The 22,636-nt window shown below is 42.3% G+C and overlaps 2 protein-coding genes across 2 annotated transcripts; one reads left to right on the forward strand and one right to left on the reverse strand.

The window, feature by feature from the left end:
* The first annotated feature begins 11,884 nt into the window (after nt 1–11,884).
* LOC123135747 (PRA1 family protein A1) lies at nt 11,885–15,923 on the forward strand. The gene is made up of 8 exons (XM_044554950.1): nt 11,885–12,251; nt 12,979–13,019; nt 13,099–13,177; nt 14,834–14,920; nt 15,006–15,094; nt 15,190–15,261; nt 15,349–15,470; nt 15,575–15,923. The coding sequence occupies exons 1-7, from the start codon at nt 12,094–12,096 to the stop codon at nt 15,450–15,452; spliced, it is 630 nt and encodes a 209-aa protein (XP_044410885.1). The 5' UTR covers nt 11,885–12,093; the 3' UTR covers nt 15,453–15,470; nt 15,575–15,923.
* Nucleotides 15,924–16,485: 562 nt separating this feature from the next.
* Nucleotides 16,486–19,700, reverse strand: LOC123135740 (uracil phosphoribosyltransferase). Its single transcript, XM_044554936.1, has 11 exons — nt 19,364–19,700; nt 19,178–19,256; nt 18,976–19,034; nt 18,594–18,671; nt 18,427–18,508; nt 18,010–18,058; nt 17,476–17,537; nt 17,084–17,151; nt 16,947–17,002; nt 16,825–16,872; nt 16,486–16,698 (listed from the first exon to the last, which is right to left on the reverse strand). The coding sequence occupies exons 1-11, from the start codon at nt 19,616–19,618 to the stop codon at nt 16,647–16,649; spliced, it is 888 nt and encodes a 295-aa protein (XP_044410871.1). The 5' UTR covers nt 19,619–19,700; the 3' UTR covers nt 16,486–16,646.
* Nucleotides 19,701–22,636: the final 2,936 nt, after the last annotated feature.

The raw sequence follows: 22,636 nt of genomic DNA on the forward strand, positions 1-22,636 counted from the left end.
AAGGCATTGCTGACATGGATCAGGTACTTTCGAAGGTCCCAATCAAAGTTACTTCCCGAATGAATGCTATGCTCCTAGCGCCATACACAAATGAGGAAGTAAAAACTGCTCTTTTCCGTTCCCAATGAAGGCCCTGGGACCATACGGTTTCCCAGCTCATTTCTACCAAAGGCATTAGGATATTTGTTGTGAGGAAGTGACCAAAGCAGTACTAAGGATTGTCAGAGGAGAGGAAGGAGTTGATTGTGTTAATGACATGGTCCTGGTTCTTATACCTAAAGTTCTGAATCCGACCCAACTTTCTCAGTTCTATCCCATCAGTTTGTGTAATGTCATTTATAAAATCGCATCAAAGGTGGTGGCAAACAGGCTCGAAGTTATTCTTCCGGACATCATCTCTGAGGAACAATCTGAAGGAAATATGCCCTAGAGGCAATAATAAAGTTATTATTTATTTCCTTATTTCATGATAAATGTTTATTATTCATGCTAGAATTGTATTAACCGGAATCTTAATACATGTGTGAATAAATAGACAAAACATAGTGTCCCTAGTATGCCTCTACTAGACTAGCTCGTTAATCAAAGATGGTTATGTTTCCTAACCATAGATATGTGTTGTCATTTGATGAATGGGATCACATCATTAGGAGAATGATGTGATGGACATGACCCATTTGTTAGCTTAGCGATGATCGTTACAGTTTCATTGCTACTGCTTTCTTCATGACTTATACATGTTCCTCGGACTATGAGATTATGCAACTCCTGAATACCGGAGGAACACCTTGTGTGCTATCAAACGTCACAATGTAATTGGGTGATTATAAAGATGCTCTACAGGTGTCTCTGAAGGTGTTTGTTGGGTTAGCATAGATCGAGATTAGGATTTGTCACTCCGTGTTTTGGAGAGGTATCTCTGGGCCCTCTCGGTAATTCTCATCACTATAAGCCTTGCAAGAAATGTGACTATGAGTTAGTTGCGGGATGAAGCATTACGGAACGAGTAAAGAGACTTGCCGATAACGAGATTGAACTAGGTATGATGATACCGACGATCGAATCTCGGGCAAGTAACATACCGATGACAAAGGGAACAATGTATGTTGTTATGCGGTTTGACCGATAAAGATCTTTGTAGAATATGTAGGAGCCCATATGAGCATCCAGGTTCTGCTATGGGTTTATTGACCAAATATGTTTCTCGGTCATGTCTACATAGTTCTCGAACCCGTAGGGTTCGCACGCTTAATGTTCGATGACGATTTGTATTATGAGTTATGTGATTTGATAACCGAAGTTTGTTCAGAGTCCCGGATGCAATCACAGACATGACAAGGAGTCTCAAAATGGCCGAGACGTAAAGATTGATATATTGGAAGGCTATATTCGGACATCGGAAAGGTTCCGAGTGATTCGGGTATTTTCGGAGTACCGAGGAGTTACGGGAATTCACCAGGAGAAGTAATGGGCCTTATTGGGCTTTAGTGGAGAGAGGGGAGAAGGGCCAAGAGATGGTGTGCGCCCTCCCCCCTGCCCAAACCGAATTGGACAAGGGGTGGGGGCGTAGCCCCCCTTTCCTTCTCCCTCTCCCTCTCTTTCCTTCTCTCCTACTCCGAATAGGAAAGGGAATCCTACTAGGACTTGGGAGTCCTAGTAGGACTCCCTATGCTTGGCGCACCCCCTAGGCCGGCCACCTCCTCCCTCCCTCCGTTATATACAGGGGGCGGGAGCACCCCAAGGACACACAAGTTTCTCTTAACAGTGTGTGGTGCCCCGGCCCCTCCACAGTTACACACCTTGATCATACCATCATAGTGCTTAGTCGAAGCCCTACGACAGTAGCATCATCATCACCGTCGCCACATTGTCGTGCTGACGGAACTCGCCCCCGTCCTCAACTGGATCAAGAGCACGAGGGACGTCACTGAGCTGAACATGTGCAGATGACGAAGGTGCCGTGCATTCAGTATTTGATCGGTTGGATCGCAAAGACATTCGACTACATCAACCGCGTTAACTAAACACTTTCGCTTTTGGTCTACGAGGGTACATGGACACACTCTCCCCTCTGGTTGCTATACATCACCTAGATAGATCTTGCGTGATCGTAGGATTTTTTTTTGAAATTACTGTGTTCCCCAACAGTGGTATCAGAGCCAGGTTTATGCGTAGATGTTATATGCACAAGTAGAACACAAAGAGTTGTGGGCGATAATAGTCATACTGCTTACCAGCATGTCATATTTTGATTCGGCGCTATTGTTGGATGAAGCGGTCTGGACCGACATTACATGACCGCGTTCATGAGACTGGTTCTACCGACGTGCTTATGCACATAGGTGGCTGGCGGGTGTCTGTTTCTCCAACTTTAGTTGAATTGAGTGTGGCTATGCCCGGTCCTTGTTGAAGGTTAAAACAGCACACTTGACGAAAAATCGTTGTGGTTTTGATCCATAGGTAAGAACGGTTCTTGCTAGAAGCCCGTAGCAGCCATGTAAAACTTGCAACAACAAAGTAGAGGATGTCTAACTTGTTTTTGCAGGGCTTGTTGTGATGTGATATGGTCAAGGCATGATGTGATATAAATTGTTGTATGAGATGATCATGTTTTGTAACAAAGTTATCGGCAACTGGCATGAACCATATGGTTGTCGCTTTATTGTATGCAATGCAATCACCATGTAATTGTTTTACTTTATCGCTATGTGATAGCAATAGTTGCAAAAGCAGTAGTTGGTGAGACGACCATGTGATGACACGTTGATAAAGATCAAGATGATGGAGATCATGGTGTCATGCCGGTGATGATGGAGATCATAATGGTACTTTGGAGATGTAGATCAAAGGCACAAGATGATGATGGCCATATCATGTCACATATTTTGATTGCATGTGATGTTTATCTTTTATATTCTTATTTTGCTTAGTTCGGCGGTAGCATTATAAGATGGCCCCTTACTAAAATTTCAAGGTATAAGTGTTCTCCCTGAGTATGCACCGTCGCGACAGTTCTTCGTGCTGAGACACCATGTGATGATCAGGTGTGATAGGCTCTACGTTCACATACAACGGGTGCAAGCCAGTTTTGCACACGCAGAATACTCGGGTTAAACTTGACGAGCCAAGCATATGCAGATATGGCCTCGGAACACTAGAGACCGAAAGGTCGAGCGTGAATCATATAGTAGATATGATCAGCATAGTGATGTTCACCATTGAAAACTACTCTATCTCACGTGATGATCGGGCATGGTTTAGTTGATTTGGATCGTGTGATCATTTAGATGACTAGAGGGATGTCTATCTAAGTGGGAGTTCTTAAGTAATATGATTAAGTGAACCTTAATTTATCATGAACTTAGTCCTGATAGTATTTTGCAAATTATGTTGTAGATCAATAGCTCGCGTTGTAGCTTCCCTATGTTTTTTATATGTTCCTAGAGAAAACTAAGTTGAAAGATGATAGTAGCAATGATGCGGATTGGGTCTATGATCTGAGGTGTATCCTCATTGATGCACAGAAGAATTATGTCCTTGATGCACCGCTAGGTGATAGACCTATTGCAGGAGCAGATGCAAATGTTACGAGTGTTTGGCTAGCTCAATATGATGATTACTTGATAGTTTAGTGCACCATGCTTTACGGCTTAGAACCGGGACTTCAAAAACGTTTTTGAAACGTCACGGAGCATATGATATGTTCCAAGAGCTGAAATTGGTATTTCAGGCTCATGCCCGTGTCAAGAGGTATGAGACCTCTGACAAGTACTTTGCCTAAAAGATGGAGACGAATTTCTCAACTAGTGAGCATGTGCTCAGAATGTCTGGGTACTACAATCACTTGAATCAAGTGGGAGTTAATCTTCCAGATAAGATAGTGATTGATAGAGTTCTCTAGTCACCATCACCAAGTTACTGGAACTTCGTGATGAACTATAGTATGCAAGGGATGACAAAAACGATTCCCGAGCTCTTCATGATGCTGAAATCGACAAAGGTAGAAATCAAGAAAGAGCATCAAGTGTTGATGATTAAACAAGACCACTAGTTTCAAGAAAAAGGCAAAGGGAAATAAAGGGAACTTCAAGAAGAATGGCAAGCAAGTTGTCACTCCCGTGAAGAAGCCCAAAGCTGGACCTAAGCCTGAAACTGAGTGCTTCTACTGGAAAGGAAATGGTCACTGGAAGTGGAAGTGCCCCAAATATTTGGCGGATAAGAAAGATGGCAAAGTGAACAAAGGTATATTTGATATACAGGTTATTGATGTGTACCTTGCTAGTGTTCAAAGTAGCCCCTGGGTATTCGATACTTATTCGGTTGCTAAGATTAGTAACTCGAAACAGGAGTTACAGAATAAATAGAGACTAGTTAAGAATGAAGTGACGACGTATGTTGGAAGTGGTTCCAAGATTGATATGATCATCATCGCACACTCCCTATACTATCGGGATTAGCGTTGAACCTAAATAAAAGTTATTTGGTGTTTGCGTTGAGCATGAATATGATTAGATCATGTTTATTGCAATATGGTTATTCATTTAAGACAGAGAATAATTGTTATTCTGTTTACATGAATAAAACCTTCTATGGTCATACACCCAATGTTGATGGTTTATTGAATCTCGATCATTGTAATACACATATTCATAATATTGATGCCAAAAGATGCAAAGTTGATAATGATAGTGCAGCTTATTTGTGGCACTGCCGTTTGGTCATATCGGTGTAAAGCGCATGAAGAAACTACATAAAGATGGACTTTTGAAATCACTTGATACTTGCAAACCATGCCTTATGGGCAAGATGACTAAAACTCCATTCTCCAGAGCAATGGAACGAGCTATTGACTTATTGAAAATAATGCATACCGATGTATGCGGTCCAGTGAGTGTTGAGGCTCATGGCGGGTATCAAAATTTTCTGACCTTCACAGATGATTTGAGCAGATATGGGTATATCTACTTAATGAAACACAAGTTTGAAACATTTGAGAAGTTCAAAGAATTTCAGAGTGAAGCGGAGAATCATCGTAACAAGAAAATAAAGTTTCTATGATATGATCATGGAGGAGAATATTTGAGTTACAAGTTTGGCCTTCATTTAAAAACAATGTGGAATAGTTTCACAACTCACGCCACCTGGAACACCACAGCATAATGGTGTGTCTGAACGTTGTAACCGCACTTTATTAGATATGGTGCAATCTATGATGTCTCTTACCGATCTACCACTATCATTTTGGGGTTATGCATTAGAGACAGTTGCATTCACATTAAAAAAAGGCACCATTGAAATCCGTTGAGACGACGCCTTATGAACTGTGGTTTGGCAAGAAACCAAAGTTGTCGTTTCTTAAAATTTGGGGCTGTGATGCTTATGTGAAAAAGCTTCAACCTGATAAGCTTGAACCCAAATCGGAGAAGTGCATCTTCATAGGATACCCAAAGGAAACTGTTGGGTACACCTTCTATCACAGATCTGAAGGCAACATATTCGTTGCTAAAAATGGATCCTTTCTAGAGAAGGAGTTTCTCTCCAAAGAAGTGAGTGGGAGGAAAGTAGAACTTGATGAGGTAATTGTACCTTCTCCCGAATTGGAAAGTAGTTCATCACATAAATCAGTTCCAGTGATTCCTACACCAATTAGTGAGGAAGCTAATGTTGATGATCATGAAACTTAAGATCAAGTTACTACCAAACCTCGTAGGTCAACCAGAACATGATCCGCACCAGAGTGGTATGGTAATCCTATTATGGAAGTCATGTTACTAGACAATGATGAACCTACGAACTACGAGGAAGCGATGATGAGCCTAGATTCCGCGAAATGGCTTGAGGCCATGAAATCTGAGATGGGATCCATGTATGAGGACAAAGTTGGACTTTGGTGGACTTGCCCGATGATCAGCAAGCCATTAAGAATAAATGGATCTTCAAGAGGAAGACAGACGCTGATAGTAGTGTTACTATCTACAAAGCTCGACGTGTCGCAAAAGGTTTTTGACAAGTTCAAGGAGTTGACTAAGATGAGACTTTCTCACCCGTAGCAATGCTTAAGTCTGTCCGAATCATATTAGCAATTGCTGCATTTTATGATTATGAAATTTGGCAGATGAATGTCAAAAACTGCATTCCTGAATGGATTTCTGGAAGAAGAGTTGTATATGATGCAACCAGAAGGTTTTGTCGATCCAAAGGGTGCTAACAAAGTGTGCAAGCTCCAGCGATCCATTTATGGACTGGTGCAAGCCTCTCGGAGTTGGAATAACGCTTTGATAGTGTGATCAAAGCATATGGTTTTATACAGACTTTTGGAGAAGCTTGTATTTACAAGAAAGTGAGTGGGAGCACTACAGCCTTTCTGAGTATATGTGAATGACATATTGATCGGAAATGATATAGAATTTTCTGGAAAGCATAAAGGAGAGTTTGAAAGGAGATTATCAAAGAAAGACCTCGGTAAAGCTGCTTACATATTGAGCATCAAGATCTATAGATATAGATCAAGACGCTTGATAAGATTTTTCAATAAGTATATACCTTGACAAGTTTTTGAAAGAGTTCAAAATGGATCAGTCAAAGAAGGAGTTCTTGTCTATATTACAAGGTGTAAAGTTGAGTAAGACTCAAAGCCCAACCACGACAGAAGATAGAAAGAGAATGAAAGTCATTCCCTATGCCTCATTCATAGGTTCTATAAAGTATGCTATGCTGTGTACCAGACCTGTTGTGTACCTTGCCATAAGTTTGGCAAGGGGTACAATAGTGATCTAAGAGTAGATCACTAGACAATGGTCAATTATCCTTAGTGAGGACTAAGGAAATGTTTCTCGGTTATGGGGGTGATAAAGAGTTCGTCGTAAAGAGTTATGTCGATGCAAGCTTTTACACCGATACAGATGACTCTAAGTCTCAATCTGGATACATATTGAAAGTGGGAGCAATTAGCTAGAGTAGTTCTATGCAGAGCATTGTAGACATAAAATATTTGCAAAATACATACAACTCTGAATGTGACAGACCCGTTGACTAAACTTCTCTCATGAGCAAAACATGATGACACCTTAGTACTCTTTGGGTGTTAATCACATAGCGATGTGAACTAGATTATTGACTCTAGTAAACCCTTTGGGTGTTGGTCACATGGTGATGTGAACTATGGGTGTTAATCACATACAGATGTGAACTATTGGTGTTAAATCGCATGGCGATGTGAACTAGATTATTGACTCCAGTGCAAGTGGTGGACTAAAGAGGCAATAATAAAGTTATTATTTATTTTCTTTTTTCATGATAAATGTTTATTATTCATGCTAGAATTGTATTAATCGGAAACTTAATACATGTGTGAATAAATAGACAAAACATAGTGTCCCTAGTATGCCTCTACTAGACTAGCTCGTTAATCAAAGATGGTTATGTTTCCTAACCATAGACATGTGTTGTAATTTGATGAATGGGATCACATCATTAGGAGAATGATGTGATGGACATGACCCATCCGTTAGCTTAGCGGTGATCATTACAGTTTCATTGCTACTACTTTCTTCATGACTTATACATGTTCCTCGGACTATGAGATTATGCAACTCCTGAATACCGGAGGAACACCTTGTGTGGTATCAAACGTCACAACATAATTGGGTGATTATAAAGATGCTCTACAGGTGTCTCCAAAGGTGTTTGTTGGGTTGGCATAGACCGAGATTAGGATTTGTCACTCCGTGTTTCAGAGAGGTATCTCTGGGCCCTCTCGGTAATGCTCATCACTATAAGCCTTGCAAGAAATGTGAATAATGAGTTAGTTGCGGGATGAAGCATTACGGAACGAGTAAAGAGACTTGCCGGTAACGAGATTGAACTAGGTATGATGATAGCGACGATCGAATCTCGGGCAAGTAACATGTCGATGACAAAGGGAACAATGTATGTTGTTATGCGGTTTGACCGATAAAGATATTCGTAGAATATGTAGGAGCCAATATGAGCATCCAGGTTCCGCTATTGGTTATTGACCAGAGATGTGTCTTGGTCATGTCTACATAGTTCTCGAACCCGCAGGGTCCGCACGCTTAACATTCGATGACGATTGTTTTATGAGTTATGTGATTTGATGACCGAAGTTTGTTCGGAGTCCCGGATGAGATCACGGACGTGACGAGGAGTCTTGAAATGGTCGAGACGTAAAGTATATTGGAAGGCTATATTCGGACATCAAAAAGGTTCCGAGTGATTCGGGTATTTTTCAGAGTACCGGGGAGTTACGAGAATTCATCGGGAGAAGTAATGGGCCTTATTGGGCTTTAGTGGAGAGAGGGGAGAAGGGCCAAGAGGTGGCGCGCGCCTCCCCCTGCCCAAACCGAATTGGACAAGGGGTGGGGGCGCATCCCCCCTTTCCTTCTCCCTCTCCCTCTCTTTCCTTCTCTCCTACTCCGAATAGGAAAGGGAATCCTACTAGGACTTGGGAGTCCTAGTAGGACTCCCTATGCTTGGCGCGCCCCCTAGGCCGGCCGCCTCCTCCCTCCCTCCTTTATATACGGGGGAGGGGAGCACCCCAAGGACACACAAGTTTCTCTTAACCTTGTGCGGTGCCCCCCTCCACAGTTACACACCTCGGTCATACCATCGTAGTTCTTAGGTGAAGCCCTGCGTCGTAGCATCATCATCACCGTCGCCGTAACTACATTAACCGCGTTAACTAAACGCTTTCGCTTTCGGTCTACGAGGGTATGTGGACACACTCTCCCCTCCCGTTTCTATACATCACCTAGATAGATCTTGCGTGATCGTAGGAATTTTTTTGAAATTAATGTGTTCCCCAACACAATCGGCCTTCGTAGCAGGTCAGTTGATTACGGATAACATCCTTTGCGCATATGTGTGTCTGCATTTTGTGAAGAGGAGCAGATCTAAGTCAAACAGTTATTGTGCTTACATGATGAAATCCTATGACAGATTGGAGTGGTCATACCTCCGTGCCATGATGGAGAAATTGAGCTTCACACATGCTTGGGTTGAAATAGTGATGTCTATGGTACAATCTGTTTCCTTCCCAGTGTTGTTCGATGGTGAAAAAATAGAGAAATTTACACCTACACATGGAATCCGGCAGGGAGGTCCTATTTTCCCTTATCTTTTTTTTATTGCAGCAGAGGGCCTTTCGTGCCTTTTGAAGTCTAGTTCTCAATCGTCTGAATTTGAAGGGATCAAGGTGGCACCGACAGCTCCATCTGTTAACCATCTCCTCTTTGCAGATGATAGCATGTTGCTTTTTAAGTCAAGTGTTGAAGGGGCTACAAAGGTATCAAACTTACTGGATGTATATTGCAGGGCTTCTAGGCAGAGGATTAATCATGAGAAATCATCTATATTCTTTAGTAAGGGCTGCAACCAAAGTATGAGAGATAATATCAAGCAGAGTGATAGGTATTTGGGAATGCCAACAGATGTCGTCCAGTCAAAGATGGGTACTTTCAAATATTTGAGAGATAGACTTTGGGAGAAGGTAAGGGGATGGATGGAGAAACTATTGTCAACAGCAGGAAAAGAGGTCTTGATTAAGTCTGTTGCTCAAGCCATCCCAGTTTATTCCATGGCTTGCTTTAGATTACCCAGAGGCTTGTGTGACAACATCACCTCTATCATTAGACAGTTTTGGTGGGGAAGTAAGCAGGGTAAGATGAAACCATGTTGGGTCTCGTGGGACGTTATGACAAAACCAAAATATCTTGGTGTCATGGGTTTCAGAGACATAGAGATCTTCAATCTATCATTGCTCGCACGATAGGCATGGAGAATGCTTTAGGAGCCCAACTCCCTTAGTGCAAGAATACTAAAAGCTGTCTATTTCCCACTTCATTATTTCCTAGATGCAGACCTTGGTGGTAAACCATCTCAGATATGGCGTGCTATAATTCATGGCAGATAGATATTGAAACATGGCATCATTAGGCGCATTGGGAATGGATCTACAACAAACATATGGGAGACCAACTGGTTGCCTAGGGTTGGACCAATGCAGCCGATCACTTCACTAGTCCCAAACCCTCCAACAATGATTTTTGAGCTGATCGACAACACAACGGCATCCTGTAAATAAGATGTGATTTAGGCCACGTTTTTACCCTTTGACGCAGACACCATCTTGTCGATACCCTTGTGTACGAGGGTGGTAGAGGATTTTTGGGCATGGTCCAACGAGAGAAATGGGCATTTCTCAGTGAAATTGGCTTATCATATGATCATGAATACAAATGAGCACAGAGAGAATTGGATGGATGTTAATGCAGGCAATTCAGCAACGAGCATGATGAGCAAGGCATGGACAGAGCTATGGCACATAAAGGTCCCGTCCAAGCTCATGGTTTTCCTGTGGCACCTGGAGCGACACTCGATGCCAACGCCAGAGGTTTTACATCACCGCCACATGTTGGACACACACTTGTGTGCATTATGCGGATGCGAGGACTCATGGAGGCATGCCCTGCTGGAGTGTACCATGTGTAGATGCATTTGGGCCCTTTCTAATGAGGCTCTGACAGAGAAGGTAAGCCAAAACCTGGAGGTTAATGCAAAAAACTGGCTGTTTTCGATGCACGACGAGCTACCATCGAAGGATTTTGTCTTGCTGGTTGTTACACTTTGGGTTGTTTGGCGAGCAAGGAAAAAGGCCATTTATGAGGATATCTTCTAGAGTCCTATAACAACAAACCTGTTCGTCTAGTCTTATTTGTCAGATATTTACGCCCTGGACAAGCCGAGCAACAACGCAAGGGGTCAACCTATGGTCCGACCTACGCATTGGATTTCGCCAGATCAATGTTGATGCTGCGGTTGCACGGGGCCGAGGAGTAGCAGCAGCTATTTGCCGCAACAAAGAAGGAGTTTTCCAGGGGGCATCCGCCATTGTCCTCAGGAACATAGCTGATCCTCCCACGATTGAAGCCTTAGCTATTCGAGAGGCACTAGCACTCGCCGAAGACCTCAATATCCAGAGCATACATGTTGCCTCGGACTGCAAGGTGGTGGTTGACGATATCAAGCAGAAGCACTTGTCGAGTTATGGAGCAATTTTACATGAAATCATAGATCAGAGTCACTCTTTTCAGAGATGTAATTTTGTTCACGAGTTTAGGAGCTCGAATTTCGAGGCTCACAATTTAGCAAAGCATGTTTTACGTTTGGGGGTGGGCCGCCATGTTTGGTTAGGACACCCTGATGATCTTTCTTTCATGCCTGTAAACTTGATTTTTGGTTAAATAAAGCTTCGTGAGATTGTCTAAAAAAAAGGCTATGACTCTCACTAGCTGGTGGCTTGCGCCATAGGCGGGACTACTCGAGGACATGGGCTTGATTCGCTGTGTTGTGTATTTTTCACATGAATTATCCTTCTCGCCGTTTTCCTACGTGTGGGACCGAATAGTCATAGAGATGCAGGGTGTTTCACTTTTTTTTCACCAAATTTAGTACCGATTCAGTTTTTCTTTTGCAAACATGTGATGCTTCAGTCACGAACAGTGGTACCATGTTGGCACGCCACATAGAAGCTTCCTACGTATACAAACTGGAGTTGCACCGTATTTGCATCGCGAGACAGGTTGAAGCATCAGTTTCACGTATTTTTCAATTTTAAGCACCAAAGTGATCATCCTGTTCAACCTGATGTATCATCGGTGTATTTGCCTCTCTTTTTTTTTAGGAAGGAGGAGATAAATATGCTGCTGCCTTTACAGTTGATAAATATGCTCTTTTTTTATACGCTCTTTGTTAGGGGAAAAGAAACGAGACCTCACTCTGTCGGGCCGACGGATGGTGGCCCAGTAGCATAGCCCAACAGTCCCTTAACGCGCTCCCAAAGGGCAAACGCATCTCTGCTGTCCTCTGACCTCTCCTCTCCTCCTCCTCTCCGGACACGGCAAAGCTTCCTTCCCAAAATCCCCAAATCGAAGCGAAGCCGAGGAAACTCTCCCCCGCACGACCCAACAGCCCCCGTCCCCGCCTCGACCCGCCGTCCGCCTCGCCCGCCCGCCCGCCCGCCAGGTTTCGGTTCCCCCGCTAGCCGAGGCCCCGGGGCGGATTGGATCGCCGGCGATGGACTGGAGCGCGGTGACGGCGGAGGACCTGGTGGCCGCGCTGCGGGAGGTGGACTGGTCCACGCCGCCGCGCCCCGTCCCCGAGTTCTTCTCCCGCTTCACCGTCCCCCGCTCCTACTCCAAGTGGACCAGCCGCCTCAAGTGCAACCTCTACTAGTACGATCCGCCTCCTCCCCCGCTCTAACTCGTCTTACCGTTTCCGGCGGCCGCATCCACGATTTGTCTGCCAACTCGGCTGGCCGATACAAGTTTGGGCGAATTCGCTAGGGATTTGTGCTCGTGTGGCGAGGTTTCGACTGGCTCCACGGGATCTGTGCGTGTTTTGAGTTGATTGGTGAACGGATAGGGTCATCAGTGTTTCCTCGCAATGGAATAGCGTAGGACTCATGCGTGTGCTTCAGACTCCTGATAGCCCTTCTGTTAGTGTAGATAAATCTCTCAAGATCTTCAGAATATATTTATCAACAGTGCTAAGAGGTTTGAATAGAGAATTCGATGAGCGCAGATGTACATGTCAATTGTATACTGTGATGTTAGTCGCTAAGAGTGTGCACAGGAGTAGCAGGTAGCTTGGTTCCCATGTAGTTTCACTACTTACGTTGAAGGCATCGTGTTGGATATTTCTTGCTGCCATGGATCTGTGAGATGAGAGCAAGGCTCCAATTTTTCACTTAAAACATGTGGAATTCTGATTCTAGATGCACAGTTATATAAATATGTTCTCGATTCAACTTAGGTGAGCTGGTGATTGAAAAAATGGACAATTGTTCTGATAAATATTAACTAGTTAGCATTGTGAAGTTCATTTTGAAGGCATGGTTTGCAAGGTTTCGTTTTTGTCGTGTACTGAAGTTCTTTTTTTAATTTTTTGTTTGGTCTGCAGCTACAGGACAAACTACTTCATCTTGATCATGTTCATTCTTGGTAAGCAATGAAAGATTTGAAGATTATTTATCTTCCTGTTTTTTGGTTGATTTTGACATGCTGCCATTTGTATACGAAGGGTTGGGTTTCCTTTGGAAGCCAGTTGCTATTCTTGCAGCTTTTATGACCGGATTCAGCATTGCATTTCTTAATGACAGGTATGCAAGTACTTAACTAATACTCCCTTCATTAGGAATTACTTGTTGCTCTGTATCTAGCACTAAAATACGTCTAGATACATCCGTTTGAGCGACAAGTAATTCCGGACGGAGGAAGTAGTTTTTAATTGCATTGCGCTTGTAACTTGGTTCTGTTGAGATCGTTTTTCAGTTTGTTATGTTAAAATGCGCTCTTTAGCATGACTAACTAAGATAGTACATGAGGGAACGGCCTTTGTAAATTACATTATGCTATGTGCTTCAGTCACAACAGATTAGTCATCTATCATGATCACCAGATGCTCCCTTGTTTTTTATGTATAAAATTGCATAAACCTGCACAAAAAAATGTAGCCAAAGGGACAATTTGCTCATTAATCATTATATAAATAGTTGCAGTTTGCAGGGTTATTAAGCTATTTTTCTCTTATGGAGAGGTGAATATGCAAGTTATTGGCTATAATGGACTTGGCAGCTAGCATTTTATTTTATTTTAGGATAAATCAATCAAGGGTACATTTTCATGTACATGGTGCTAACATTGGAACCTTAACAGCTTCCTAATTCGATCGTACACCATTGTTTATGTAGGACGTTGGAACAAATTGTACGCTAGCTCCATGCTTGTTATTATGCTAACAATTTATGGGTGCTCCATTTTGGCCAGTGAACCAGAGAGCACATCATTAGATTCTTAGACTTGGGTAATTGACCAGTTGCTGCATTGCATATAGTTCCTTTGCTCTAGACCTAAATGTTACCTTTTGAAACATAAGCTATATGCAATATTCGTATAAATTTCACAGAATATAGCACAGTATTGCAGTACTGCTTTACTGTTCAGAATGTGGTGTCCTTTGACACAGTGGAGCAAATCAGGGGCATGCTTTTATCAAGTTATTTCCTTCCTACCATCATATGATATGCTTGTCAACTGCCAAGCATCTTAGATTGCAGTGTTTTTACGCACTAGTTAGGGGCCAGACATCCTAGTTATTATTCAAATATATGATCTCTTCAGAAAGTTATGATTAGATCCTCTTATGTAAGAGAGGGTGTGTACTCATCTATGACGAGCCAAGCAATTAATAAAGAAGTCTTGTTCCTAATCTCTTGCTGCCTTATCTACTCCCATCACCTCCTTCTTGCCTCTTGAGCCTAGTCTCATCTACCTTGTGATGTGCGACCATTACATGCAGCAGCCGAGTAGGATAAAAATATATATGATATATACAGGTATAAAGCAACTTAGGTTTTACCACTGTTTTTGAGTCGCGTGACTAGTCATTGACAAGTCGCGCGACTAGTTGTCGACAAGTCGCACTGCCAGATGTCGACTCAACTTGTCGACTAGTCGATCGGCCAGGCACGACTCGTCAAGAGTCGCTACCCCAGAACAACTTGTCGACTCGAAAACCTTGGGTTCTACAGAATTGGGCCATAGTTGTATTGGAATAATGCATACAACCGTCACAAGTATGAAGGATTATTAAATAAAGTAGTTGTAGCCTTTTAGGGTTGTTTTCCCCTTGTATCTATTTGTGGTTCACAGTTCTTAAATCATTATAAGTTTCTCCATTTATAAACTGTTAATAATTGATTTACAAAGTGTTCGAGTGGTGATTAATTAACTAACTATCATGTGTGATGATGCAGCTTTGCTGTTACTTTTAATGAGAAAGTCACAAGAACTGTCAGACAGTTCTCACCACATTTAGCTGCAAAGATGAGACCACCGATAACGTAAGGAGCACTACTCTAGTTTCTAATATTTCTTTATTTATTTTATCATGGGTTACTATCACAGTGTTGTTAATACCTTTTGCAGCCCTGTTATTCGTGGCCGACCAAGCTCAAAGAGATCAATTCATATTTGTGGGCGGCCTCGCTGGTTGTTTGTCCTTTTATTTTCGGCAGGTGAGCAGAACTAACCATCCATCGTATAACCCTATGTAACATACCATACCACATAGTTTCGAAAAACTTGAACTAAGCGTTTTTCATGTTTGCAGTTAGCTGCATGCTCTGGTTGACCTCATGCAGTCTCCTCACAGTTCTATGGGCACTTCTCATTGCTCTGCTTAGTAAGGACGGTGTAGAGTCCTTTATTTAATTTTTGGAGATATATTTTTTCTTGGAATGTCCTTATTAATTTGTCTTTCTGTTGGCAGCAACGGTACTTCATGCCAGCTTCAGAACACCTAATTTGAAAGCACGCCTGAATACGTTCAGAGAGGAATTCCGAGCAGTTTGGCGGAATTATAGTGAGCTCTAGAGCTCCCTCAGTTTCAAGGTAAGTTCCTTAATGCCTGTTTAGGACAAGCATAGGTCTGTTTTTATACCAAAACCATTTGCATGCACTCATTTTCCTGTGTGTATGTATGTATGTATGTTCAGGTGATAAGATGTGCTTAGTGCTGAAGCTTCCCTGCTGTCTGTGCATTGTGTCTCTGGGAGATGAACAAAGGTGATATGCAGTTGTGATCACTGGCTCATTTGGAGGTGGACCAGGACTGACTGTAGGTGATGCTACGTCTCGCTCCGCAGTCCACCGAATCACAGTAGTTGTTCCTTTGGACCTCTCCCTATAACCAAAGCTTTGGAGGAAGAACAGCATGTAAAGGATGTAAACAAAGTATTCTAATCTAGACAAAAAGCATATGTTGTTTGTTGATACGCCTGCTTCATGCTCTGTCTATACTTTGAAAAACCGTTCTGGATATATTATCAGCTAAGCTTCGATTTAGCCTTCCTCGTGACTTGAATATGTTGATATTTTCGAATGTTAGATGGATCCAGTGGATCAGTTATACGTTAGAATCGGTTCTGTTAGCCATCACCGTGTATCTCAAAGGACGTTAAGAGTATCCTAGTGACTTGTCATAAGATGTACGCGTTTATATTACGATGAGAGCACCCAATTGTACATGCCCTAGCTTGCAATATCTATCCCATATATAGCAGTATCATCTGCTCTTGCAGCGATACATTTTACTCGTGGGCCCTGTTTAACGAGCTAAATACTGATGGCCACAGTAATTTCACTCGTCCAAACAGCCTTCATGGCCTGTCAAGTTTGCTTTGGCATTGCTTCAAGCGTTGTTTTAGTCTGATTGAAATGGGCACAGTAGGTCATTCTTTTTTGCTGAGTGTTAACTGACAAATACGCACTAAAAAAATCTGAAAGACACTTTGTGAACAGATAACTTCATGTATACAGAGAAAAAAATATTCACTTAAAAAATAAACTGTTCTTCATGAGAAATGTGGAGAGTTCATATACATTTCAATATAACCATACAAAAATGGATAATTACAAAATGATAAGAATAGAAGTATATTACAAAGGACAAAAGTCCAGAATATGGCAGCACCAATCTTAAGTACTCCCAATATGGCAATCCTCAAAAATTAGCATATACGATTCCCAATGGTAGAACAGAGCCTGCGTCAAAACTGAATGGTCCGATTATGTATTGAAGCTTCTATCACCAGCGTCTCCCAACCCGGGAACTATGTACCTGTGGGTACAAATCAACAACCTTAGTCATTGCTCCGCTTGATTGGTAATGCGTACTGAATAATGGAGATGCGATGTACACATTTTACAGAATGAGCATTGAATGGCTAGAAGTTTAAAACAGTACCCTCTCTCATCTACTTCAGAATCGATCATCCCTGCGTACACATGGAGCCTGGAGACCGGAAACAGAGTAAACATTAGGAGCTTGACATACACACATGAGCATGGCTTATGATCTATTCTTACCCAGGGAACTTGTTGCTGAGCTTTTGTAGCGCAGGAGATGCTGCAACCGCTGATACCTGCATCATAAGGACAATAGGTGTTGGGTCGATTTGAACGAATAATTGAGAAATAAATACAGAAAAATTCCATGAACTTACAACTTTAATTTGTTTGCTTGTAACTCCACGGTCAACCAACAAGTCAATAGCAGCAACGATTGTCCCACCTAAAGGTATACAAGTTGAATGTATAATCATTCTATTTATGTGTTACTTAGTATACCAGCTATTCTGCTTACATGAACCAATCTATAACTTAGATTGTCTCTATCATTACTGAAAATAAGCATTCTTTCTTTATCTTTCTTTCTTTTAGGAGATTAATGTTCTGTTACTTGACATGATAATTAACATGTAAATGAAGGAGAACTAGAAACATATTGAAATTGGATGGTATTCAAAATGAACTTCTTTTCACTTATTAGCGAAGAGGATCACACATGAAGAGTGTTAGGCAGAAACTGTATTGTTTAGGTAAAGCTGACTGTTACCAGTGGCCAGCATTGGATCAATAACTAGCACACGAGTCCCCTCTGGAATCTTTTCTGGCAAGCTGCATTAAATAGGAAAAAGAAAAAGAAAGGAAGACTATGAGACTACTCGAATTCACATAGTGATTAAGTTATTCCCTAAGGGTTGAAGAAATAGAAGAACTTGGAAAATAGTTACTACTCCCTCCGCTCCACCACAATAATTATGGAATGGAGGGAGTAAATGAAATTAAAGTAAACAACTGTATGTATTATCAAGGTAAGGTTAGTTTCACAAGTTAACCATAACACTACTAAATAGCAATGGAACCCCTGTTTTGTAATACTTGCATGCCATACTGTGAAGACTTGCATAGATAAGTAAATTCATATCAAGTTCCAAGACAAAATACTGACTTAAGTAGTTCAGCAGGGACTCAGATATCTAAGGTCAAGCATAATCATGCGTCTGCCTGATGCCTAATTAAAAACTAAAAAGTACCATGTAGATATTTAAATAAGAGCTCGCAAGATGAAAAAGAACTTGGCACATACTTGTTGAGATATACTGAAGGTTGAAGTGTTTCTTCATCCCTACGAAGTCCTTCATGTTTCAATAAAATGGGCAGATAAGAATAATGGTGCATAGCTCTCAAGGTACATGGCGTAATTGGCAAAGAAAATACTAAAGCATTGGATTCACGAAGTGTAGCTTTACTATAATTCCACATGCTCTAAGGAAATGTATTTCTTTTTTTTGTTGGAAACAAACATTATGCATCTGACCAAAACCTTGCGCACATTAAATCCAGAATATCCATCATCAGTATTTAGAGAAACAAAACAAATCAGCTTAGATTGCTGGAACTGGGTCATGCAGCTTGCAGCCAATGTAAGCAATATTTAACATAAAGCTAATTGACCTTTTCAATAAAACAACAATTTTGACTGCATTTTATGTAAACAACTTACCGAGGTGATAAGTCTTGGTGGCTGGCAGAATTGATGAAGCGTTTTCAGCTAGAGCAAGACCAGCTCTCAGAATTGGAACAACCTGTTAGACACGCTAATAAAAAGAGTAAATATACTCATATACACTACAAACCAAATACAATATCTAGTCTAAGAAATAGACTTACCATAACAGGCTCCCTTGGATCAATGAATTCAACACTTGAAACAGCTACGGGTGTTTGAATTTCTCCTGTGATTGTAGGCTGCAAGTGTTTCAAACAGTTTAGCACCATATCATTAATTCTCCCCACAGTTAAATATTTAAAAATACATGCAAAATACAGGTTGGATAAGAAGTGGGGATGGAAATATTATGAGCTACGTACTATGATCTATAAATTCAGGTATTACTGGCATTCATCATTCAACCAGGTAACAACATTCAATGCCATTTCAAAACTGCCTGACACTGGTGTCACTCTCACGGAATATTTTTCATTGTCGTGCTTTACAAATGTAAGAGAGTGATCAACGGATAATTCCCAGCCATGCAATATTTCCACTCACCAGCCAATCCCTGCAGGCTTCATATATGAGGAGACGACCAAGCTCTGCCATAGCACTCCCTACAACAAGTTACAGCAACCACCTCAATTTACAGCCGTGCAACTTTAGCAAACTGCTTCTTATACGGAAGTCAATCAACAACAAATTGCCGCCGGCAGGTTGGGTTCAATTGCAACATGGAAGCCATTTCAGAGGCACTCACGGAAGACGGCGCAGGGCGTCTGCTCGTTGCGCAGGACGGAGACCCAGTGCTTTATCAGCGGGTGCGGCGGGACGAACACCTGCGAAACAAACACACCAAGCGCCACTAAGCGCGCGCGCACGCACGTGCAAACGAATAAACCGAGCCAGGCGGAGGCATCGCCGTCGAGAGGAGCCAGATCCGCACCAGCATCTGGCCGCCGGAGGCGGGAGACCGCGATGAACCGGTGGCGGCGTCGGGGCTCGCCGCCCTCGCCACCGCCAGAGACGGCCGGGGCCTGCGGACGAGCAGCGGGGCCGGGGCGGCGTGGCGCGCGGGTTCCACGAGCGCGCGGGAGGCCAGAGAGCAACAGGAGGCTTGCACGAGGAGGCGTGGCGCGCACGGGCGGCGATGGAGGGGCACTCCCGCGGCCGCGGCCGTGGCCGTGGCGGGCGACGGCATCGCGAGGGCGGTGCGGAGTGCGGATGGATGCGGGCGAAAGCGAGCGCAGTGACGAGTGCGACGGTGGGATACGGTGGGGTCGTGTCTTTTTGGCGCATCTCGAGGAGGAGTATCTTTTAACTACTCCCTCCGTTCGGAATTCCTGTCGCAGAAATGAATGTATATAGACACATTTTAGTTTTAGATACATCCATTTCCGAAACAAGTAATTCCGAACGAAGGAAGTACCTGTAAATCCACTTGTTGTACTCCGTACTGGTGTTTTTTAATCTTCAGTAAATCTACTTATTTCAGTAGAGAAAATAATTACAAACTTTTTTTGCGAGGAATTACAAAATTTTGATGATGTCAAACTTTTTTGAGATTATTTATTTATTTATTCATTTTTAATCGTGATAGTGCAACGAACATCAGAAATAATAGAAATTACATCCAGTAGACCATCTAGCGACGATTACAAGCACTGAAGCGAGCCGAAGGCGCGCTGCTGTCATCGTCTCTCCCTCGCCGAAGCCGGACAAAACTTGTTGTAGTAGCATCGTCGTGCAAAGACCACACACGACCAGCGCATGAAAACATTAACCACCATCGATGAGGAGACGCGTAGATCAAAAGAACCCACCTTGAAAACAAGTTGCGGTCATGGCAAGCACGAGTAGACACAACGCCACTCACCACATTACTGTTATGTGTTGTCCGTTTGTGGGGCACCTAGAGGATCATGAAGTAAATGGTCTAGACAATGATATTGCAACCCGAAAGACGATGTAACAGAACGGTAAGCTATTTTATGATTGAAAAACTGAAAGGAATTTTTTTGAAATTTCATAAGAAAAGAAAAATCTATGGCTATAGAAGACACTTTAGAGCATTTTTTGCATCCAATATGGGGAACTTTATTACAATAGTAGCAAACGATTACAATCAGTCAACGGTTGCTTAGAAGAAAATCATGACTCGAATCGAGGCAACTTTCTGTAACATCTAGTGGTTGATTACCCCTGGCACACAGATAAGCGGATTCATTAGCAGCCCCGCTGATATGCTGAATCAGAAAAGAAGGAAAACTAAGAGCTATCTCCCCTATTTCTTGAATGATAGGCTTGGCAACCGGCGCCACATTCATTTAGCTCAAATGCAAAGTAAAACATGGATTACAAAGTCCTGTAGATGAACTTGAGAGAGATTAGAAATAAAAGGACAAGGAGAGTGCTGAAGAATTACATCCAAAGGCAGGTTCCACCGAGGAATTGAGAACCTGATGAGACACATTGTCTGCAATACCATTTAGCTTCCTGGATATATTATAAACAGATGGCTGCAACTCAACGGAAGTGGAGAAAAATTCTGCTATCGAGCGTCTGGTGGTCCAGTGGCGGAGCCAGGAATATCTGATTAGGGGGGCCAAATGAGGCTAACATAGGCTGGGGAGGGCCAAACACTAAAAAAATGAGCTTTTTACAGCAAATGATCACTAAACATGTACTATACATAAGCAAATTAGTATTAAATCACTGATGTTAGGGGGGGTCAGGGCCCCTGCTGGTCCCCCTGTCTCCGCCACTGTGGTGGTCCAATGTACGTCATTAGAGTCGAGTCTTCTACTTGCAACAGCTTTGGCTAAAGGCAAACAATCAGTGAGAACTTGCTTGAGCTGAAGTATGTGTGCTATCTTTGCTGCAAGAACTAGAGCAAGAGCTTGAGCCTGAAGAGGGGAATCAGTCATCTGAGCTGATGTTTGAATCTTAATCTGCTGGCCATATTTTCCATCTGGAATATCTATATAAAGGCCAACTCATGTAGATTTAGCAGAAGACCCCTTTCTAGGGATCTTGGAACATCTAAAGGCCGCATCTGAGTATACTTTAATACCTGCAAGTAGTAGATCTGACTTTAAAGTAGAACCCTACAAAGGTAGATGATTAGCATTCAGGGTAGAATGATCTTGCAAATTCGGAAAGCGTATGTCTTTCTGTTTATCCAAGAGAGCTTGACAAGCATTAAGTGCTAGAGTCGCCTGATGTACCTGCATAGGATATCCTTTTCCTTTCGAAGAGACAATCATATCTAGATTTCCACAAGCACCAAAGAAAACTAAAAATATTTGGAATGGTGGCATATATATGATTACTATTGAGAAGCTCCCGAATGAGATCATGCACAGAGTTGTTATTTTGAATAAGATTGTCTATCCTAACATGTCAAGGAGGAGCAAACCATGCTGCTCTAGCAAATGTACAGCCAAAGAAGAGATGCATGTCATAATTGGGCTCAATGCACTTACAAAATCTACCAACCCTCTTACCTGTAGGAAGAGCCTTGCGCAAGAGCCTCCAAGAAAATGTTTGTACCTGTGGTGCCATGTGTTTTTGCTTCCAAACCTGCTTAAGAATTTCTTTAACCAAAGAAGGAACCTATGAAGCTGTGTTGTTTGAGTGATTCTGAATGTCTTCCAAACAAAGCTTATAAGCACTTTTAGAATTGCATTTGCCATTGGGTGTGAGATCCCAGCAAAGAAGATTAGGAGTATCATCATTAATAATCAACATGCTAATGATGGTAGAGGCTATAGGTTCTTGAAAAGGAGTGCTAATCAGATTATTATTTCAACATTTAGTACATAGAATCCAAAGATCATTAACCTTGGTCGGATAAATGAAACCAGAGGGTTGGATGATGAGATGGTTATAGACCTCTTGCCAAGCAGAACACCAAGGTGTGCTCCAAAGAGAAATATTACCTAGAGTGATTTGAAATAGAGAACGGGCTTTGAGCTTAGGGAGCAATATGAGAATGGAATCCAGAAAGCAGACTTAGGCAAGTTGGAAGCAACTTTCCAGAGAGAAGTATCAACAAAATATTTGGACTTTAGAATCATATGAAGATGAGAGTCGGGAGAGACAACAATTCTCCAGGCATTAGAAAGGATAAGGCCCTAATTCATGGCCTGGAGATTTCTAATACCCAAGCCTCCCTCTTGTTTGGAAGTGTCGATATCCTTCCAAGCTCTCACAAAGG

Source organism: Triticum aestivum, chromosome 1B, assembly GCF_018294505.1.
Source record: "Triticum aestivum cultivar Chinese Spring chromosome 1B, IWGSC CS RefSeq v2.1, whole genome shotgun sequence".
In the NCBI taxonomy this organism is placed as follows: domain Eukaryota; kingdom Viridiplantae; phylum Streptophyta; class Magnoliopsida; order Poales; family Poaceae; genus Triticum; species Triticum aestivum.